Consider the following 15,766-nt stretch of genomic DNA (forward strand, 5'->3'; position numbering starts at 1 on the left):
GATTTTCAGAAGAGATAGGGAGCAAACTGAATAAGAGGAGGGTGGTGAAAGTTGGAGATATTCATCAAGCCAGAATCGCCCAGCAGAGTAACAAAACGCTTTGGTCCAACTCGTCCATGCTGACCAGGTTTTCCAAACTAAACTAGTCCCATTTTCCTGTGCTTGGCCCGTATCCCTCTAAACCTTTCCTATTCATGTACCAATCCAAATGTCTTTTAAATACTGTAACTGTACCTGCATCTACCGCTTCCTGTGGCAGTTCATTCTATATACAAACCACTGTGTCAAAAAATTGCCCCTCAGGTCCCTTTTAAATCTTTTCCCTCTCACCTTTAAATTATGTCCTCTATTTTTGAACTCCCTTATCCTAGGGAAAGGCCTTTGCTCTCCATCTTATCTACGTCCCTAATGATTTTATAAGCCTTCATAAATATCACCTTTCAACCTCAAACTCCAGTGAAAAATGTCCCAGCCTCTCTTTGTAAATCAGTACTCCTCAGTCCCAGTCACATCCTTGTAAATTGGACAGGGTGAGGGGTGACCTTATTTTGGTTTATAAAATCCATGTAGACAGCATCTACCACTCTGCCCTCAATCTCACTGAATTTTCTTTTGAGGGTCCGACCAATCAAGTTTGAGACAATTTCTCAGGCACAAAGCCACGCTGACTATCCCTACTCAGTCTTCACTTTTCCAAATGCGTATGAATTCTGTCTCTCAGAATCCCTTCCAACAACTCACACCACTGATGTCAGCCTCACCAATCTGTAGGGTTTTCTTTGGAACCTTTCCTAAATAAAAGCCACAACATCAGCCACACTCTGCCACAATGTGAATATTAAAATATTTACACTCTCCTTTCCTTGACAGTGCCACCTCAGCTGAGGATGCCTGTGACTACCCCACAACCATTCCAAAATGGAAGCCCAAGAGCTGTTTTATTAGTCTTAGTCTTCCTTGTGAGAGAAGGGGCTTTCTAGATCATTAACATTTTTATGGGCTTGATATTAATGGAGCCTGCAACGGCAGAGATTAAACCAGTGGCACTTTACCAATAGACACAATGACACAAGACAAGTCCATTCTCTTTGCGTTTCTCAGCAGAATTTTGGTTCTCAGGTGGTCAACAAAAGAAGAGTGAATAGGCCTCAAATTGGCCTGAAATCTGGTTTCACAGCACGTCCTAATGCTAACAATGTTAACTGAGCTTGGCCTGGGCTTTTCCTCCTTTCTACATATAGCATCTCCATAACGTAAACATACACCCTACCACTAACAAAGCAGATTATCTGGTCACTTATCCTGCTGTTTTGTGGGGCCTTGCTTTATATAAACGAGTTACTGCATTTCTTATATCAGTAACTGCATTTCAAGAATATTTCATTGACTAGAAAATACTCATGCTGTATTGAGGTGATGAAGGCACTCTCTTTTGCAAGTCTTTTCTCAAGTCATTGAACTGTAAAAACTATGCTTTTATGAATGAATGGACAGAAAATGATGGACTGGAAGTGTATGACTTACTGATTTAGATAAAGTTTTGTCATCAATGCATCTGCAAATTCAGCAAGTTTTCCTTTTTTTAATTTAGTGATGTTATAGAGAAGAGGAGGTTAAATAAAAGAAAATACCTGATATTAAATTTATAAGTAATAAGTAACTATCTATTTAACCCTAACAGTGGACAAATGAACAGAATTACTAACAAACTGATCAATTCCCCCTTAACTAACTAACTGTTCCCGAACTGAACTAAATTCTACTGGTATGCCATTCTTATAAATAGAAGTCCCACTTATATAAACCAAGTAATAAGAAAATAAATTAAGAAAACTTAGTCTACCAAAGACTTCATGCCTTCCCTCTGCTGTTCAAGTCATAAACATCTTTTTTTCTGCTGATTCGGCTGTCAGAGATGTTTTCTCTGAAGTCTTCTGTGAGGACTCTTAGCTGGAAGTGCTGTGATACCTTTTGTAGATAGATGATGATTTCTTAGACAGCTTAGTGATTTCTTGTGAGTGCTAAGTGCTTATTTCTCAAATGGCGGTTCACTTACACCAATTTTCAGAAACCCCCTCCTTCTATGCCTTGGATGACATATCAATTTTCTTACAATAGCATTGGACAGAGGTTGACAAAACCATCAGATTTGTATTCATTGGCTTTCAATCGCTGAGTGCTTGGTTTAGATTGATTAGCTGATTCCAACATGTTGACAAAACAAGCTTAAGGTTTCCAATCACACAGCCAATTGATATATTTCAATTTCAGAACTAGCGTACACTTTTAGCTACAAACAGACTTTTTCCCCCTTGTGAATCTAAGTTTAGGAAAGCACTTAATCACTTAAAGGAACCGCACAATTTTTTTTACACAAACAAATTCTAGCTTCCTTCCTTCCAATTTATGATTACTCTACACAATTTCATAACACTAAAAACCATGTCCATGAACATAATGTTCACATTTATAGTTTTAGCAGTCTTCAAATTCTTATATTGTAAAGCATGAAAAATTCCAGAACTACTTTTTAAAAAAAACAATAAATCTAGTCGAAAGGAATTAACAAATTCTGTTTACATCAAATAAACAAACCAAAACAAATCATTTTGTTTTTGAACCAGCAGTAATGAACTCAGTGTAGCAGCTGTAACTTCTCAAATATGCTGCTTCTGAGAGAGTTCATAGCACAAAAACATAATTAGAATACATTTACCTAAAATCACCATTTGCTTAAGAAAACTTTGAGAATTTTGTTTCCAGGTTCTTTCGTGGAACTTTAAACTTTGATAGAGGGGCATGAAGTGGACAATAGTCTGTAGAACACTGTATTGCATTTTTATAGGAGCTATAGTGATCCATTCATACTGCTGCCTGGATAAGGGCTCAGCGACGTTGGACTTAAAAAAAGGAAAATGTTCTTCAGAGGTTGTTGGATCTTTGGGGTTTCCCTCAGAATTCCAGAGAGTTGCAGCTGCTTAATCAGTGAGAATGTTCAGTTGCGGGTGGGGTGGGGTGAGGGGGTGGGGGGGGGGTGGGGGGGGAAGCGGAAGTGGAGAGGAGGGAGAGAGAGAGAGAGACCTCAACAGATTTCTGGGCTATAAAGGAATCAAGGAATGTTGAAAAAGGGCTGCAAGTTGGAATTTAGACTGGTCAACCAGGGTTAAATGGTAGAATATGTCGCAGGGTTTGATATACTCTTGCACCCATATCTTTTATGATTAGCATTTCAATTGCCAAACTCTCATGATGTTCTATGAAAGTGTTAAATACACTGTTAGCTCTTGATCCTCTTTGATGTAGAGATCACACATTGCAGAATTTCCAAAAATCTTCCCAATCATTGCACATTTCAAATTAACTGCCGTGAAGTAAATTGCCCAGTAGGAGTCTAATTAATAGATTAAATTTAATCACATTGGAAAGAAATTAAACATTTCATGGCTAAAGAAAAATGTTTTAAGTTTTTATTGTGGGTGTTGCCAACCTTCAATACAGGAGGAAAAAGATCAAAACTTTTCAGATGAAAATTTACAAACCTGTTGCACAGCACCACCTAGTGGCCTGTTTGTAGAACCGCAACAGACTCAAATTAAGGAAGAGATCATGGGGGGAACTGCAGATGCTGGAGAATCCAAGATAACAAAGTGCGAAGCTGGATGAACACAGCAGGCCAAGCAGTATCTCAGGAGCACAAACGCTGACGTTTCGGATGAAGGGTCTAGGCCCGAAATGTCAGCTTTTGTGCTCCTGAGATGCTGCTTGGCCTGCTGTGTTCATCCAGCTTCACACTTTGTCATCTCAAATTAAGGAACACAGGAACGGACAGACCATTCAGTCCTCAGCTTACTCAATTATTCAAATATATGATGACACCTGAAGAAGCGAGACTGCAAATGCTTGTATCTCCAAATAAACATGTTGGACTATAACCTAGTGTTGTGTGACTTTTGGCAATTATATCATAGGTGAGTTTGGCTTAATTATACAATCGAAATAACACAATTAGTACACTTACAACATGGATGCAGACCATTCATCCCAACCAGATGATGTCTGTTTTTACTGTCAGACCACATGAGAAAATTGCTGTAATGACATTAGCCAGCTGTTTCCGTGTTCTTTCATGCATTTAGCTGGAGTTCCAATATAGTTCCTGCTTATGCCACTAACCCAGGCAAAAAAAAATTCACAACCTCAAATTTTTGTGACGAGTCACTTCTGCTCCTCTCTCCAACTCTTGCAGCTATCACATCTTGTCCTAGCCTTCTTAATTGTTGGACATGCTTCTGTCTGGCTCATCCCTGTGCCTATTTTCAATACTTAGCAAGCTGTTCCCTAATCTCCATGATACAGCGAAAAAAACCCCACAATTTCCGAGGACTGTCTTTACTAGTTAATTGCTTATTAAGTATTGCCTGCAGTATCAGTTGAAGCAGAGCCTAAACAGTCGTTAAATTTGATTTCTGGTTGGCAGAGAACACCCATTCCTGTGGTAAGAACACTTCTGAATTTTAAAAAGCGGAGAAAAAGCTGATTAAAATAAACTCTGGGGTTGGGAGAGATGCCCCAAAAACAAAAATCAAAGTTCCCACCTCTGTAATCACTTCCAATTGACAATCTACTGGAGCTTTCTGTGCTCTATCTTCACCCCAACAATAGCAGTTAGGCCTTAGGCTGCAGAGGCTGTTAGCTGCGATGTTTCTTCTGTAAACCATTGTACCTGTCTTTTCAGGTACACAACACCTAATTTGGAATAAAATCAGAAATTACTGGAAAAATTTAGCAGGTCTGGCAGCACACATGGAAAGAAAGCAGAGTTAATGTTTTAAATCCAATGACTCTTTGGAACTGAGCAATATCTATTTTTGTTTCAGATTTCCAGCACTCTCAGTTTTTTTTACCTTACTTTGGTTCAACTTGTTGTCACCTGCTCTAATATCACATTGGCTCAGTTGGCTGGAGTGTTGGCTTATGAAACAGTGTGATGCCAACAGATTGGGTTCATTCCCTGTACTGGCTGGGGATACCATGAAGGACTCTCCTCCTCAACCCTTCCCCTCTCCTGAGATATGATGGCCCTCAGATTAAACCACAACCATTTGTCTCCCTCAGAGAGCAACCCCATGGTCTGGTAGGACAATGGTGACTTGACACCTCATTATGTGGTACAGAGTCCATTTTGTTTTTCCTCATAACACTCTAGTTTAGCACTTTTGGTCACTTTGCTACGTTAAAAGCGCTATATAAATGGAAGATATTTTTATTGTCAGTGATTCCACCGCACCAATGTTGAAGAATTGCCAACAAAAGATAAAGCAGGAGAATACACCTAAAATTTGCTGGGTTAGATGAAGATAAATTGGATGAAAGGGGAGAAATGAAGTCAGGAGATGACCTAATGATTAGAAGGGTCATTGCTTTAAGTGTCTGTGAATTGCTGAATCAGTGTTTGTGTTTACATCAAACACTGTACTGAACTGCCACAGTAACTTAGAAAAGCTGAAGTTTTGTTTAAAAAAATGGAGTAGATGTGATGTGGACTAATCATCTGCTGAACTGGAGATTGCTGTAGAATTGTGCTGTGTAAATATCACACTGCTTATTCGATGACATAGAAGTGATCAACAGCAAGTGCAAGTGGAGGCCAACGTTCATTAAGAAGAAACGATAAGCCCCTTTCCAGGGAGGCATGAGCAAGTCCTACTCAGTTAATTGATTGGACTGGCCATGGTAGATGACTCATTTGTGATGTTTAACTACTGATCAAAATTGATCATTTGCTGGACAATGTACAGCTGTGAATGTACAGTTTCTTTGCAAGGAAAATGTGTAATCACTTTTGCCTCACAACACAATTAGCTAGCTTGGGGAAAAAGTCATCAGGTCAATGGCTGGTAGTTGAGACAGAGCAGGCTGATCACTTGTACTTGGCTGATCTTTCAACAAATCCACATCGAAAAGGGCTCACTTGTCATTGTAAGTAATGGGTAGGATTTTTATTTAAGATTTTATCATTTTTTGTCAAATGTTACATTAATAAAGTTCTATTGTTGGAACTAACTTAGGTTACTGGTATCAGGAGGACAAAAAGGAGACATGAGATAGCTTTGGCAGATAAGTTTAAAGATAATCCAAAGAGATTCAACAAGTATATTAAGAGCAAAAGAGCAATTAGGGAGACAATAGGGACCTTTAAACATCACCAAAGTCATCTATAGCATGCAACCTCAGGAGATGGAGCGAAACTAAAACAAATATTTTATGTCAGTTTTTACCGTGAGAACATGGATGCTAGGGAACTTGGAATATTGATGTTTCGAAAACAGTCCATGTTACAGAAAAGGTGGCACTGGCGGTCTCAGAAAACATAAAGCTGGATAAATCTCTGGGACCTGATCAAGTGTATCCTAGGATGTTGTGGGAAGCTAGGGAAGAATTTGCAGGGCCCCGAGCAGAGATATTTGTATCATTTACAGTCAAGGGTGAGGTGCTGGAGGGTAGTTAATGTTGTGCCATTGTTTAAGAAAGGCTGTAAAGAGAAGCCTGGGAACTATAGACCAGTGATTCTGACATCAGTAGTGGGTGTTGTTGGAGGGGATTCCGAGAGAAAGGATTTACATGCATTAGGGATAGTCAGCATGGCTTTGTGCAAGGGAAACAGTATCTCAAACTTGATTGAGCTTTTTGAAGATGTGACCATGGCAGATGAGGACAGAGCAGTAGATGTCTGCATGGACTTTTGTACAACCTTTGACAAAGTTCACATGGTAGATTGATTGGTAAAATTAAATCTCGTGGCATTTAGGAAGACCTTGCCATTTGAATATAAAATTGGCTTGACGGTAAGAGACAGAGAGTGGTAGTGGGCGTGTTGTTTTTTGGACAAGAGGCTTTTGACTAGAGGTTCCACAGAGATTGGTGCTGTCTCCACTGTTGTTAGTCTTTTATATAAGCAATATGGATGAGAATGTAGGAGGCATGGTTAGTAAGTTTGCAGATGACACCAAAATTGGCAGTATAATCAACAGTGAAGAACGTTATCTAAGATTACAAAAGGCATCTTGATTAATTGGACCATCAAAGAAGGCAGATAGAGTTCAATTTGGATATATGTGAGGAATTGCATTTTGGAATATGAGCAAGGGCAGGACTTATGCAATGAACAGTAAGGACCTGAGTGATGCTGTCGAACAGAGAGATCTAGAGGTTCAGGTACATATTTATTTGCAAGTTGTGTCACAGGTAGACAAGGTGGTTAAAGCAGTGTTTAACACGTTTGCCTTCACTGCCCAGTCCATTGAGTATAGGAATTGTGACATCATGTTGGAATATATACAGAATGTTGGTGAAGCCTCTTCTGGAGTACTGTGTCCAGTTCTGGTCGCCCTGCTACAGGAAGGATATTATTAAATTGGAGAGGATTCAGAAATGATTTACCAGAATATTGGTGAACAAAATTAGGGCACAGTGGTGAACAAAATTAGGGCACACGGTATTGGGGACAAAATACTGAGTTGGATTGAAAATTGGCTGGCTGACAGGAAGCAAAGAGTAGTGATAAACGGGTCCCTTTCGGAATGGCAGGCAGTGACCAGTGGGGTACCACAAGGTTCGGTACTGGGACTGCAGCTGTTTACGATATACATTAATGATATAGACGAAGGCATTAAAAGTAATATTAGTAAATTTGCTGTTGACACAAAGCTGGGTGGCAGTGTGAAATGTGAGGAGGATGTTATGAGAATACAGTGTGACTTGGACAGGCTAGATGAGTGGACGGATGCATGGCAGATGCAGTTTAATGTGGATAAATGTGTGGTTATCCACTTTGGTGGCAAGAACAGGAAGGCAGATTACTATCTCAATGGAGTCAAGTTAGGTAAAGGGGAAGTACAACGAGATCTAGGTGTTCTCGTATATCAGTCAATGAAAGCAAGCATGCAGGTACAGCAGGCAGTGAAGAAAGCTAATAGCATGCTGGCCTTCACAACAAGAGGAATTGAGTATAGGAGTAAAGAGGTCCTTCTGCAGCTGTACAGGGCCCTGGTGAGACCACACCTGGAGTATTGTGTGCAGTTTTGGTCTCCAAATTTGAGGAAGGATATTCTTGCTATTGAGGGAGTGCAGCGTAGGTTCACAAGGTCAATTCCCAGAATGGCAGGACTATCATATGTTGAAAGATTGGAGTGACTGGGCTTGTATACACTTGAGTTTAGAAGGATGAGAGGGGATCTGATTGAGACATATAAGATTATTAAGGGATTGGACACTCTGGAGGCAGGAAGCATGTTTCTACTGATGGGTGAGTCCAGAACCCGAGGACACAGTTTAAAAATAAGGGGTAGGCCATTTAGAACAGAATTGAGGAAAAACGTCTTCACCCAGAGAGTGGTGGATATATGGAATGCTCTGCCCCAGAAGGCAGTGGAGGCCAACTCTCTGGATACTTTCAAGAAAGAGATAGATAGAGCTGTTAAAGATAGTGGAATCAAGGGTTATGGGGATAAGGCAGGAACAGGATACTGATTGTGGATGATCAGCCTTGATCATAATGAATGGTGGTGCTGGCTCGAAGGGCTGAATGGCCCACTCCAGCCCCTATTGTCTATCCATGAGACTAGAGAGTCTGAGTTATAAGGAGAGGCTGGATTGGCTGGGACTTTTTCACTGGACCGTAAGGGGTTGAGGTAGGTAGAATGAACTGGTACATGCAGGTAGAGTGAAATGTAATAGACATTTGGACAGGTACATGAATAGTAAAAGTTGAGAGGGATATGGGCCAAACACAGGCAAGTTGGACTAGTTTAGTTTCGGAAACCTGGTCGTCATGGACGAGTTGCGCCAAAGGGTTTGTTTCTGTGCTGCATGACTCTATAATACCGAGTGTAAGCCTGGTGGACTAGGGCAAATGGGAATAAAAGCCTATATGTTGGGCTGAATTTTACTAAAAACATTGGCTAAGTGTCAATTTTGGCAAATTTAATGGATAGGTTATTTTTGTGTCCTAGTAAAACTTCTCCCAGTATGGGGCTTCTGCTATAGCGCATGTTCCAGCATTGTGAATTGGCTATAATGTGACTGACAAATAGGGGATTGTCTTTTCTAAAATACAAACTTATGTTAGCTATAAACATGATTCCATCAGTGACCTTATTGATGATGATGTTTTGGAAAATGTTTTGGGAAAATATTGCAGGAAAAAAAATGGATTTCTAGATTGTCCTCATCCTGGATAATGTGCCAAGCCATCCTGCCCCACTGGCGAGCTGAGCTTTCTGAAAACAAAGTGCTATCTCTACGCCCAAACACAAACTCTCTCCTTCAACCCATGGACCATAGTGCAATAATATGCTTTAAAAGCTATTATTTAAGGTGCACATTTAAGGGCTGATTGCAGCCACTGAGGGGGATAATGACAATGTTCTTCGATTTTGGAAGAGCTTTAACATCAAGAGTGCAATTAATATAATCATGAAGGCCTGCAGCGATGTCAGTAAGGACTGCTTGCATGCAGTTTGGGGGAAATTTCTCCCAGATTTTTTAAGATTTTAAAACGTTTGATCCATCAGAGGAGCTCCCAAGAATCAGAGAACATTGTATTAATCTTGCAAAGCAAGTTGGATTTGAAGAAGTGCAGAGTGAGGATGTTGAAGAGCTGCTTGAGTCCCACTGTGAAGACCCCTCTACAGCTGGTCCACAACAACTAGTCGCTGAAGGGGAAGTGGAGGCTGGAGATGAAGAGTATCATGTCCAGGATACAGCACCATGAGAATCTTCCACTTCTGTTTTGTCTTCTATCCTGAGGGACACTGAAAAGCAGTTGCAGCTCTTAGAAGACAATGATGAACATTGCAGAATGCAGCAGGGTAGCAGTTTGTGGAATAAAATCTTAATTGACACTCTGTGAATAGTTTCTTCATGAAAGAAGAAAAAGGGCTAAGCAGCAGAAAACTGCAAGTCTTTTTTAAGCCACCCTCCAAGAAACAGTCAGAAGACAATGAACCACAGCCATCCACTTCTGGATTAACTATGTTTCGCCCTAATGTTGCAACTACAACTGCACCTGAAGGTAATGTTGATGATGGTAATGATCCTCAGCCCCTGAATTAACAACAGAGCAACAACAAAACCTCCTCCCCCGTTAAGTCACCTTGGCATTTTTTTCAAGATAAGGTGTTAAATTTACTTTTATTTCATTATTAGATATGAATCAAACATTTATTCAAATTGTGCTGTCCTTTGTGTTAGGCTTTGAGTGATATCTTTTGGTGATCTGCCCCAACTCCACTTTTCCCATAGGCCCTGTTATTTCTACAGTGAGATTTTCTATGATGTGATGTCATGCAGGAATGCAACTATCGCATTATGGCAGAACCCTCTGTATTCTTCAAAATTCACTCCATGACTGATGCACCATGCTCATCCCATCTTCCCTCTCATCAGAAGAAGCAGAAATACTGCCAGGACGTCCCACAGCTCCCAGCACTGGTGCCGTTTAAAGCCCAGCCGTGCATCAGGTCAAGTGCTGCTAAGCCAATTAAAGTTGCCCTTAATCATGCATTTAGTAGTGGAAAACGAGAAAATGAAAGCTTTTAAGGGCGCATGGCTGACACTTCAATGCAAATACAAGTGCACATTTATAAATGTTTTGCTGTTTTGGGACCAAGCAACACAGTTTACCCATACTTAGTCTCATCTTTTCTTAGAATTCCAAGTGAATATTACTGTCTTCCTCAATGTCCAGCATAATTTACAGCTTCATCATACCAACCACCATTTTGCATTATAGGTCCAACCCAAACTCAGGTTGGCTGTGACTATTGATGGTTTACTGCAGAATGAGGGCCATGTCTTCCAACATATTCTCCCTCCCACCTTGGATGTTTCCACCCTACACAATCATTGCCCCCTCTGCATTCCTGTGTGCTACCTCCAGTCCCTACCATTGACCTCCCCAACTTTCTTGGGACAGCATTGGCTGCTGATACCCCCTTTGATTGAGCTGATCCCTACATTTGATATCTCCCAAATAATCACTGACCTGGCTCTCTACTGATGTTCATGTAGCTTCTTGACCGACTTCCTATGAATCTCCAACCTGATTGCATAGGACTAACCATGACCCCTTGCCCAAACTGCAGAGCTATGAACCATCTGGCCTGCATGCCAAGTGGCCAACTGATCATTTCCAAGCCCAGAATAGATGGATGATTCCCTTTTCTTGGTGTACCATGACTCCCTGACTGAAGGCTTTTGGCCTTGGCCTTATTGACACTATTCCATAGACTGAGACAAGGTAGTTTGGCTGAAGCATGTGCAGTATTCATCATGCAGGCTGCTGGCAGATGGTGCTGATGTGAAATTGGCGGAGCACAGTGCTGTACAGCAACATATCTACCGATTTGACTGATGACTGCCGACAACCGTGACAAGCTGCGTCTGTGCTAAAAACAGGAAACTCTGAAGTACTAGAAGACTAAGTCTTGGCTGAGGGAGTGAAGTGCAAAAAAAGGAAAAATAAGAGATGCCTGTGCATCCAAATAGGTGCAAATTGAGTGAGATCTAAGAGAACACGTGAGAACTCCGAGACATTGCCCAATCCATCCCATGAGCAGGGTGCCTGTCCCTGTGTGCATAGTATCCTGGCAGCAGCATGATGGCGGGTGTCAATGCAGCAGTATGGGTGGGACCTACACCAGGAGCTGCAACAGTTCAAGGATGCAGCTTACCAGCTTGCAAAGGATATTAAAGGATGAGCAATAAATGTTGTGCGCAAAAATGATGTGGAGGAATAATGTACCAGAGTCATTAGTCAGAGTAACAAGATGTAATTCATGACTTTGGTAAATTTCAGTTCAATGCTGTATTAGGCCATGGTAGGTGGGGGAGGGACCTGATTGCAGGCATTCAAGCATGGAATCATGGGGAAAATGGGCGGTTATTTGATGGGTGACAACAATTCAGGAACTTTGCCGGGAGAAAGGAGTTTTCATTAGGCAAGGATTAGGGTTAGTGTTAAGGATAGAGAGGCAATGATGCTCATATCCAGAAGTTAAATTTAAAAATCGCTGCCCAAGTGGTTGACCTTCTAAGACCCAGCCAAGTTTTTTACTTGACCTTCATGGTTTTGTTTTCATATTTCAGCATCAGACAAAAAAAACCTAACTAAATCAAAGCCATCACACAAACCCACCACTCTACTGAAATGAGCATTATTTCTTTAGACCAGATTAAATTTACATCCATTTTGGTAGAGAAATTGGCTGGGATGCCAGAATTGTTTTAATACCTTGTATCGTGTCATCTGATATGTCATCTTTTATACTTGTGTTGGGGAAGTTTGTTGACATGATGCTAAAATCTGGGGTCAGCTGGTGAGAAACCGTACAAAGATTTAACTAAAACAGAAAGGACCGGCAAAGCTCAGCCTGCCAGAGTTAACATAGCGAGTCGAGTGGCCCTTCCTTAGAAAACCAAGATTTAGTTTGTTATCCAAGTTGTAGTTTTTTATTGCTTTCATGAGATGTAGGTGATGTTCACACAGCCAACAATTGTTGCACATCTCCAATTGTTCTGAGGAAGTGTCACCGGACCCGAACTGTTGACTTTGTTTTTTTCCTTCACATGCTGCCAGACCTGCTGAGCTTTTCCAGCAACTCTGTTTTTGTTCTAGCTGCCCTTGGTCTGATTGGCAGATCGAGGGCAGTCCACATTGCTGGAGATGATGGCAGATTTCCTTCCCTGAAAAAGGCAAAGAAAGGAAATCGGATAGACTTTAAATATTTTCATGGTCACCAAAATGGAGACTAGCTTTTAATTCCAGGTTTTTTTTCCTCCCGAGATTGGAATTTAAAATTCCCATTAACTATGAAGGAATTTGAAGCCACACTGCCTCTCCTTGATGGTTAGCCTGGATCATTACATTAATACTGGCAGATGTGTGCTGGTAAAAAGTGAAGGTATCATAAGGACGCCTAAGTATAAAACCCAGCCAACCAAAACTGGACCCTGACCTCTGGCTGAGGTGGTGAATTACTTGACATCTTGAGACCTCCTACAAACACCCATAACTAACTTTCACACTGGGACTAATTACACATTCTGCCCTTGCTTCACAATGTTATTTTTGTGTTACTCGTCTATTGCCTAAAGTTCTTTAATTTATGTAGCTACAGTCTTATCCTGTTCATAATGAGGAATTTCACGTGCTTACTGGGGGTTTTACAAAAGCATTTTAGCCTGTCCCCAGCAGGTAGAAAATAAACTGTCTGATATGCACTGTTTGTTCCTATCTGCCTTAATATTTTTGACAGAACAAACACCATCTATTTAGTTTGCATCATATTGTTTGCACCAATAGTATTCTGGATTTTTGTTTTTTTTTTAAAACTGCAGATATTCATCGGTGAGATATCAATGTATTTTATAAAATCAACAAGAGAAAACCTCCTCAATCAAGAGAAGACCATTGTAACCGGAGAGTGTTGCTATTTGAGTCCTCTTTTTCGAAGAGTAATAAGGTTTATAGGTGAGTCAGTATACAAAGCTACTTTGATATTTGCAAACAGCGCTCAAGGAACTTGACACCATCCAGGACAAAGCAGCTCGCTTGATCAATGACTCATTCGCAAAGATTCACTTCCTCCAGCACCTAAGCTCCGAAGTACATAACGCTTCTATCTACAAGATACACTGCAGAAGTTCAAAGATTCTTAGACTGGATTCAAAGGATTCTTCAAACCCATGACCACTTCCATCTGGAAGGACAAGGGCAGCAGATACAGATGAATATCACCACCAAGCCACTCACCACCCTGACTTGTTCCTTCACTGTTATTGGGTCACAATCCAAGAATTCTCTCTCTAGTAGCACTGTGCGTCCATGTAGAGCAAATGGACTGCAGCAGTTCCAAAAAGCAGCTCAACACCACCTTCTCAAAATGTCACCTGGGGATGGGGAATAAATGGCGACCCAGCCAGCAACATTCACATCCCCCAAGTGAATTTAAAAAAAACTCAGTTTTGATCCCATCTAATGACAGAAATGATAATTGAAATCCATTTTCTATCTTATAGTAAAGGTGGTTCAGGGTAGTTTTATTTGAGTAATTCCAAATTAGTTGGATTGGGAAAGAGAAAATTAAGGAGAAACAGTTTCCTATGGCAGATGAGTCAGTAGTGAATGGTCATAGAATTATAGTAATTGGTAAAAGAACCAGATAAGAGATTTTGTTTTGAAAAACAAGAGTTATGATGATCTGCAAGGGAGGTGGAGATTTAAAAGTAACTTTCAAAAATAAAGAAGAAAATTAGATAAATATTTGAAGGTAGAAAATTCACTGGAATTTGGGAAGCAACTGATTGCTTTGCACTTTCAAAGAGCAATCACACAAATACAATCGGCCAAATGGCATCCACTTGTGCTGTGAGATTCTTAGATTCCAGGTATTGCTGACCAAACTCCATGATACAATTATCTGCAATTCTGCCAAAGCAGAGGTAACAAAGATGGTCATGTTGACTCCTTGAAATGATGTAAATGGGGCCAAATCAGCTCAGCTGCACTTTGTACACCTCTCCCAATTGCTACCTCTCTTTTGGTCAAAAAACTAAAAAAATCAGTGCAGAAGGAACATAGGTTCAAAAGGAAACCATTCCATCCATTTAAGCCTATTCTGCCATTCAGTAAAATTGCTGCTGATCTGTGTCTTAAGTCCATCTGGCACCCTGTTTCCAAAACACCGAATCAACAAATCTGTAAAGCTAAGCTGTGGAGTTCAGGATAACCTTTTGTCTCAATCACTTTATGATGGAATAATTCCAGATTCCAAGTACCCAGTTTTATGTGACATAAAATTAGAACCAGATCATTCAAAGTTATGTTATCTCTACTCCATTGTTTTCAACCCTTGTCAAAAATTATCACCCATCAACTTCTTTCATCAACTAAAACACTTATTAGATAACCCATAAATATTTCATTCTTGACAGAATGCCAAAATGGTTGCAAAGTCCTCATAATACAGGGTAGAACACAAATCAACATTGGCCATCTGCTGTTATAAGTGTGCAGCCTGACCGGTGAAATATCAAGAGTGACGAGATGAACTGGAAATCTCAACATAGACACACCTTCTCAAAAGCAGATCAAAAACTTGCTCAAACCCCGGTTGTGCGTTGTATTATCAGATGTTTCCTTTATGCACTTACTCCTTCTGGAAGAAATCAATTAAACGAAAAGAAGCTGTGTCACAATTTCACAGTTAGGAGTGACAGAATGCATTTGAAGATCAAATCTGTTGATCTTTTGAAGGGAAGCTGTGTAGGTTCAGCCTGTCAAAGTCCATCTGTTCCACAGCATGTGTCTTGTAATACTCTGTACACAGCTACAAGAAAATAGTCTCATTTGTAATTAAGGAGATTATTTATTACTTTTAAAAGAAGTCTTTCCATTGCCCAGCATTTTCCAACTTTTCAGAAAGTGCTGCTGCAATGGAGCAGTGTGTAGTAACTAGACTCCCATATACAAGACATCACGTTTGCAGCTTTTCATCCTTGACTAACTCTTGCAGCAAGGACACAATTTTAGACTGCGGCTCTGGTCCTGGTGGACTGGTTATATCTAAATATTGCTATCAGCTATAGTTCTCAAATAAAAAAAATTCCCAGTTTGTAGTAAACATCCTGAGGCACATTATGAGAAATGTAAGCAAACACATTTGATGTTGAACAATCTAAGAAATTAGGACGACTAACCAAAAGT

General features: G+C 40.4%; 1 protein-coding gene across 6 annotated transcripts in view; it reads left to right on the top strand.

Annotated features, from left to right (window-relative positions):
- The window catches only part of plppr1 (phospholipid phosphatase related 1), a 107,958-nt gene that overhangs the window by 62,832 nt on the left and 29,360 nt on the right, over window positions 1-15,766 (top strand). For all 6 annotated transcript variants that reach the window (XR_007247191.2, XM_048527593.2, XM_048527592.2 and 3 more), the window contains exon 4: window positions 13,399-13,531. Coding sequence is in view for 5 of the 6 variants with exons in the window: in XM_048527593.2 (XP_048383550.1) it covers window positions 13,399-13,531 (133 nt within the window). In the remaining variant the exon portion in view is untranslated. The remainder of the gene's footprint in view (window positions 1-13,398; window positions 13,532-15,766) is intronic.

This window comes from Stegostoma tigrinum, chromosome 3, assembly GCF_030684315.1.
Source record: "Stegostoma tigrinum isolate sSteTig4 chromosome 3, sSteTig4.hap1, whole genome shotgun sequence".
Lineage (NCBI taxonomy): Eukaryota > Metazoa > Chordata > Chondrichthyes > Orectolobiformes > Stegostomatidae > Stegostoma > Stegostoma tigrinum.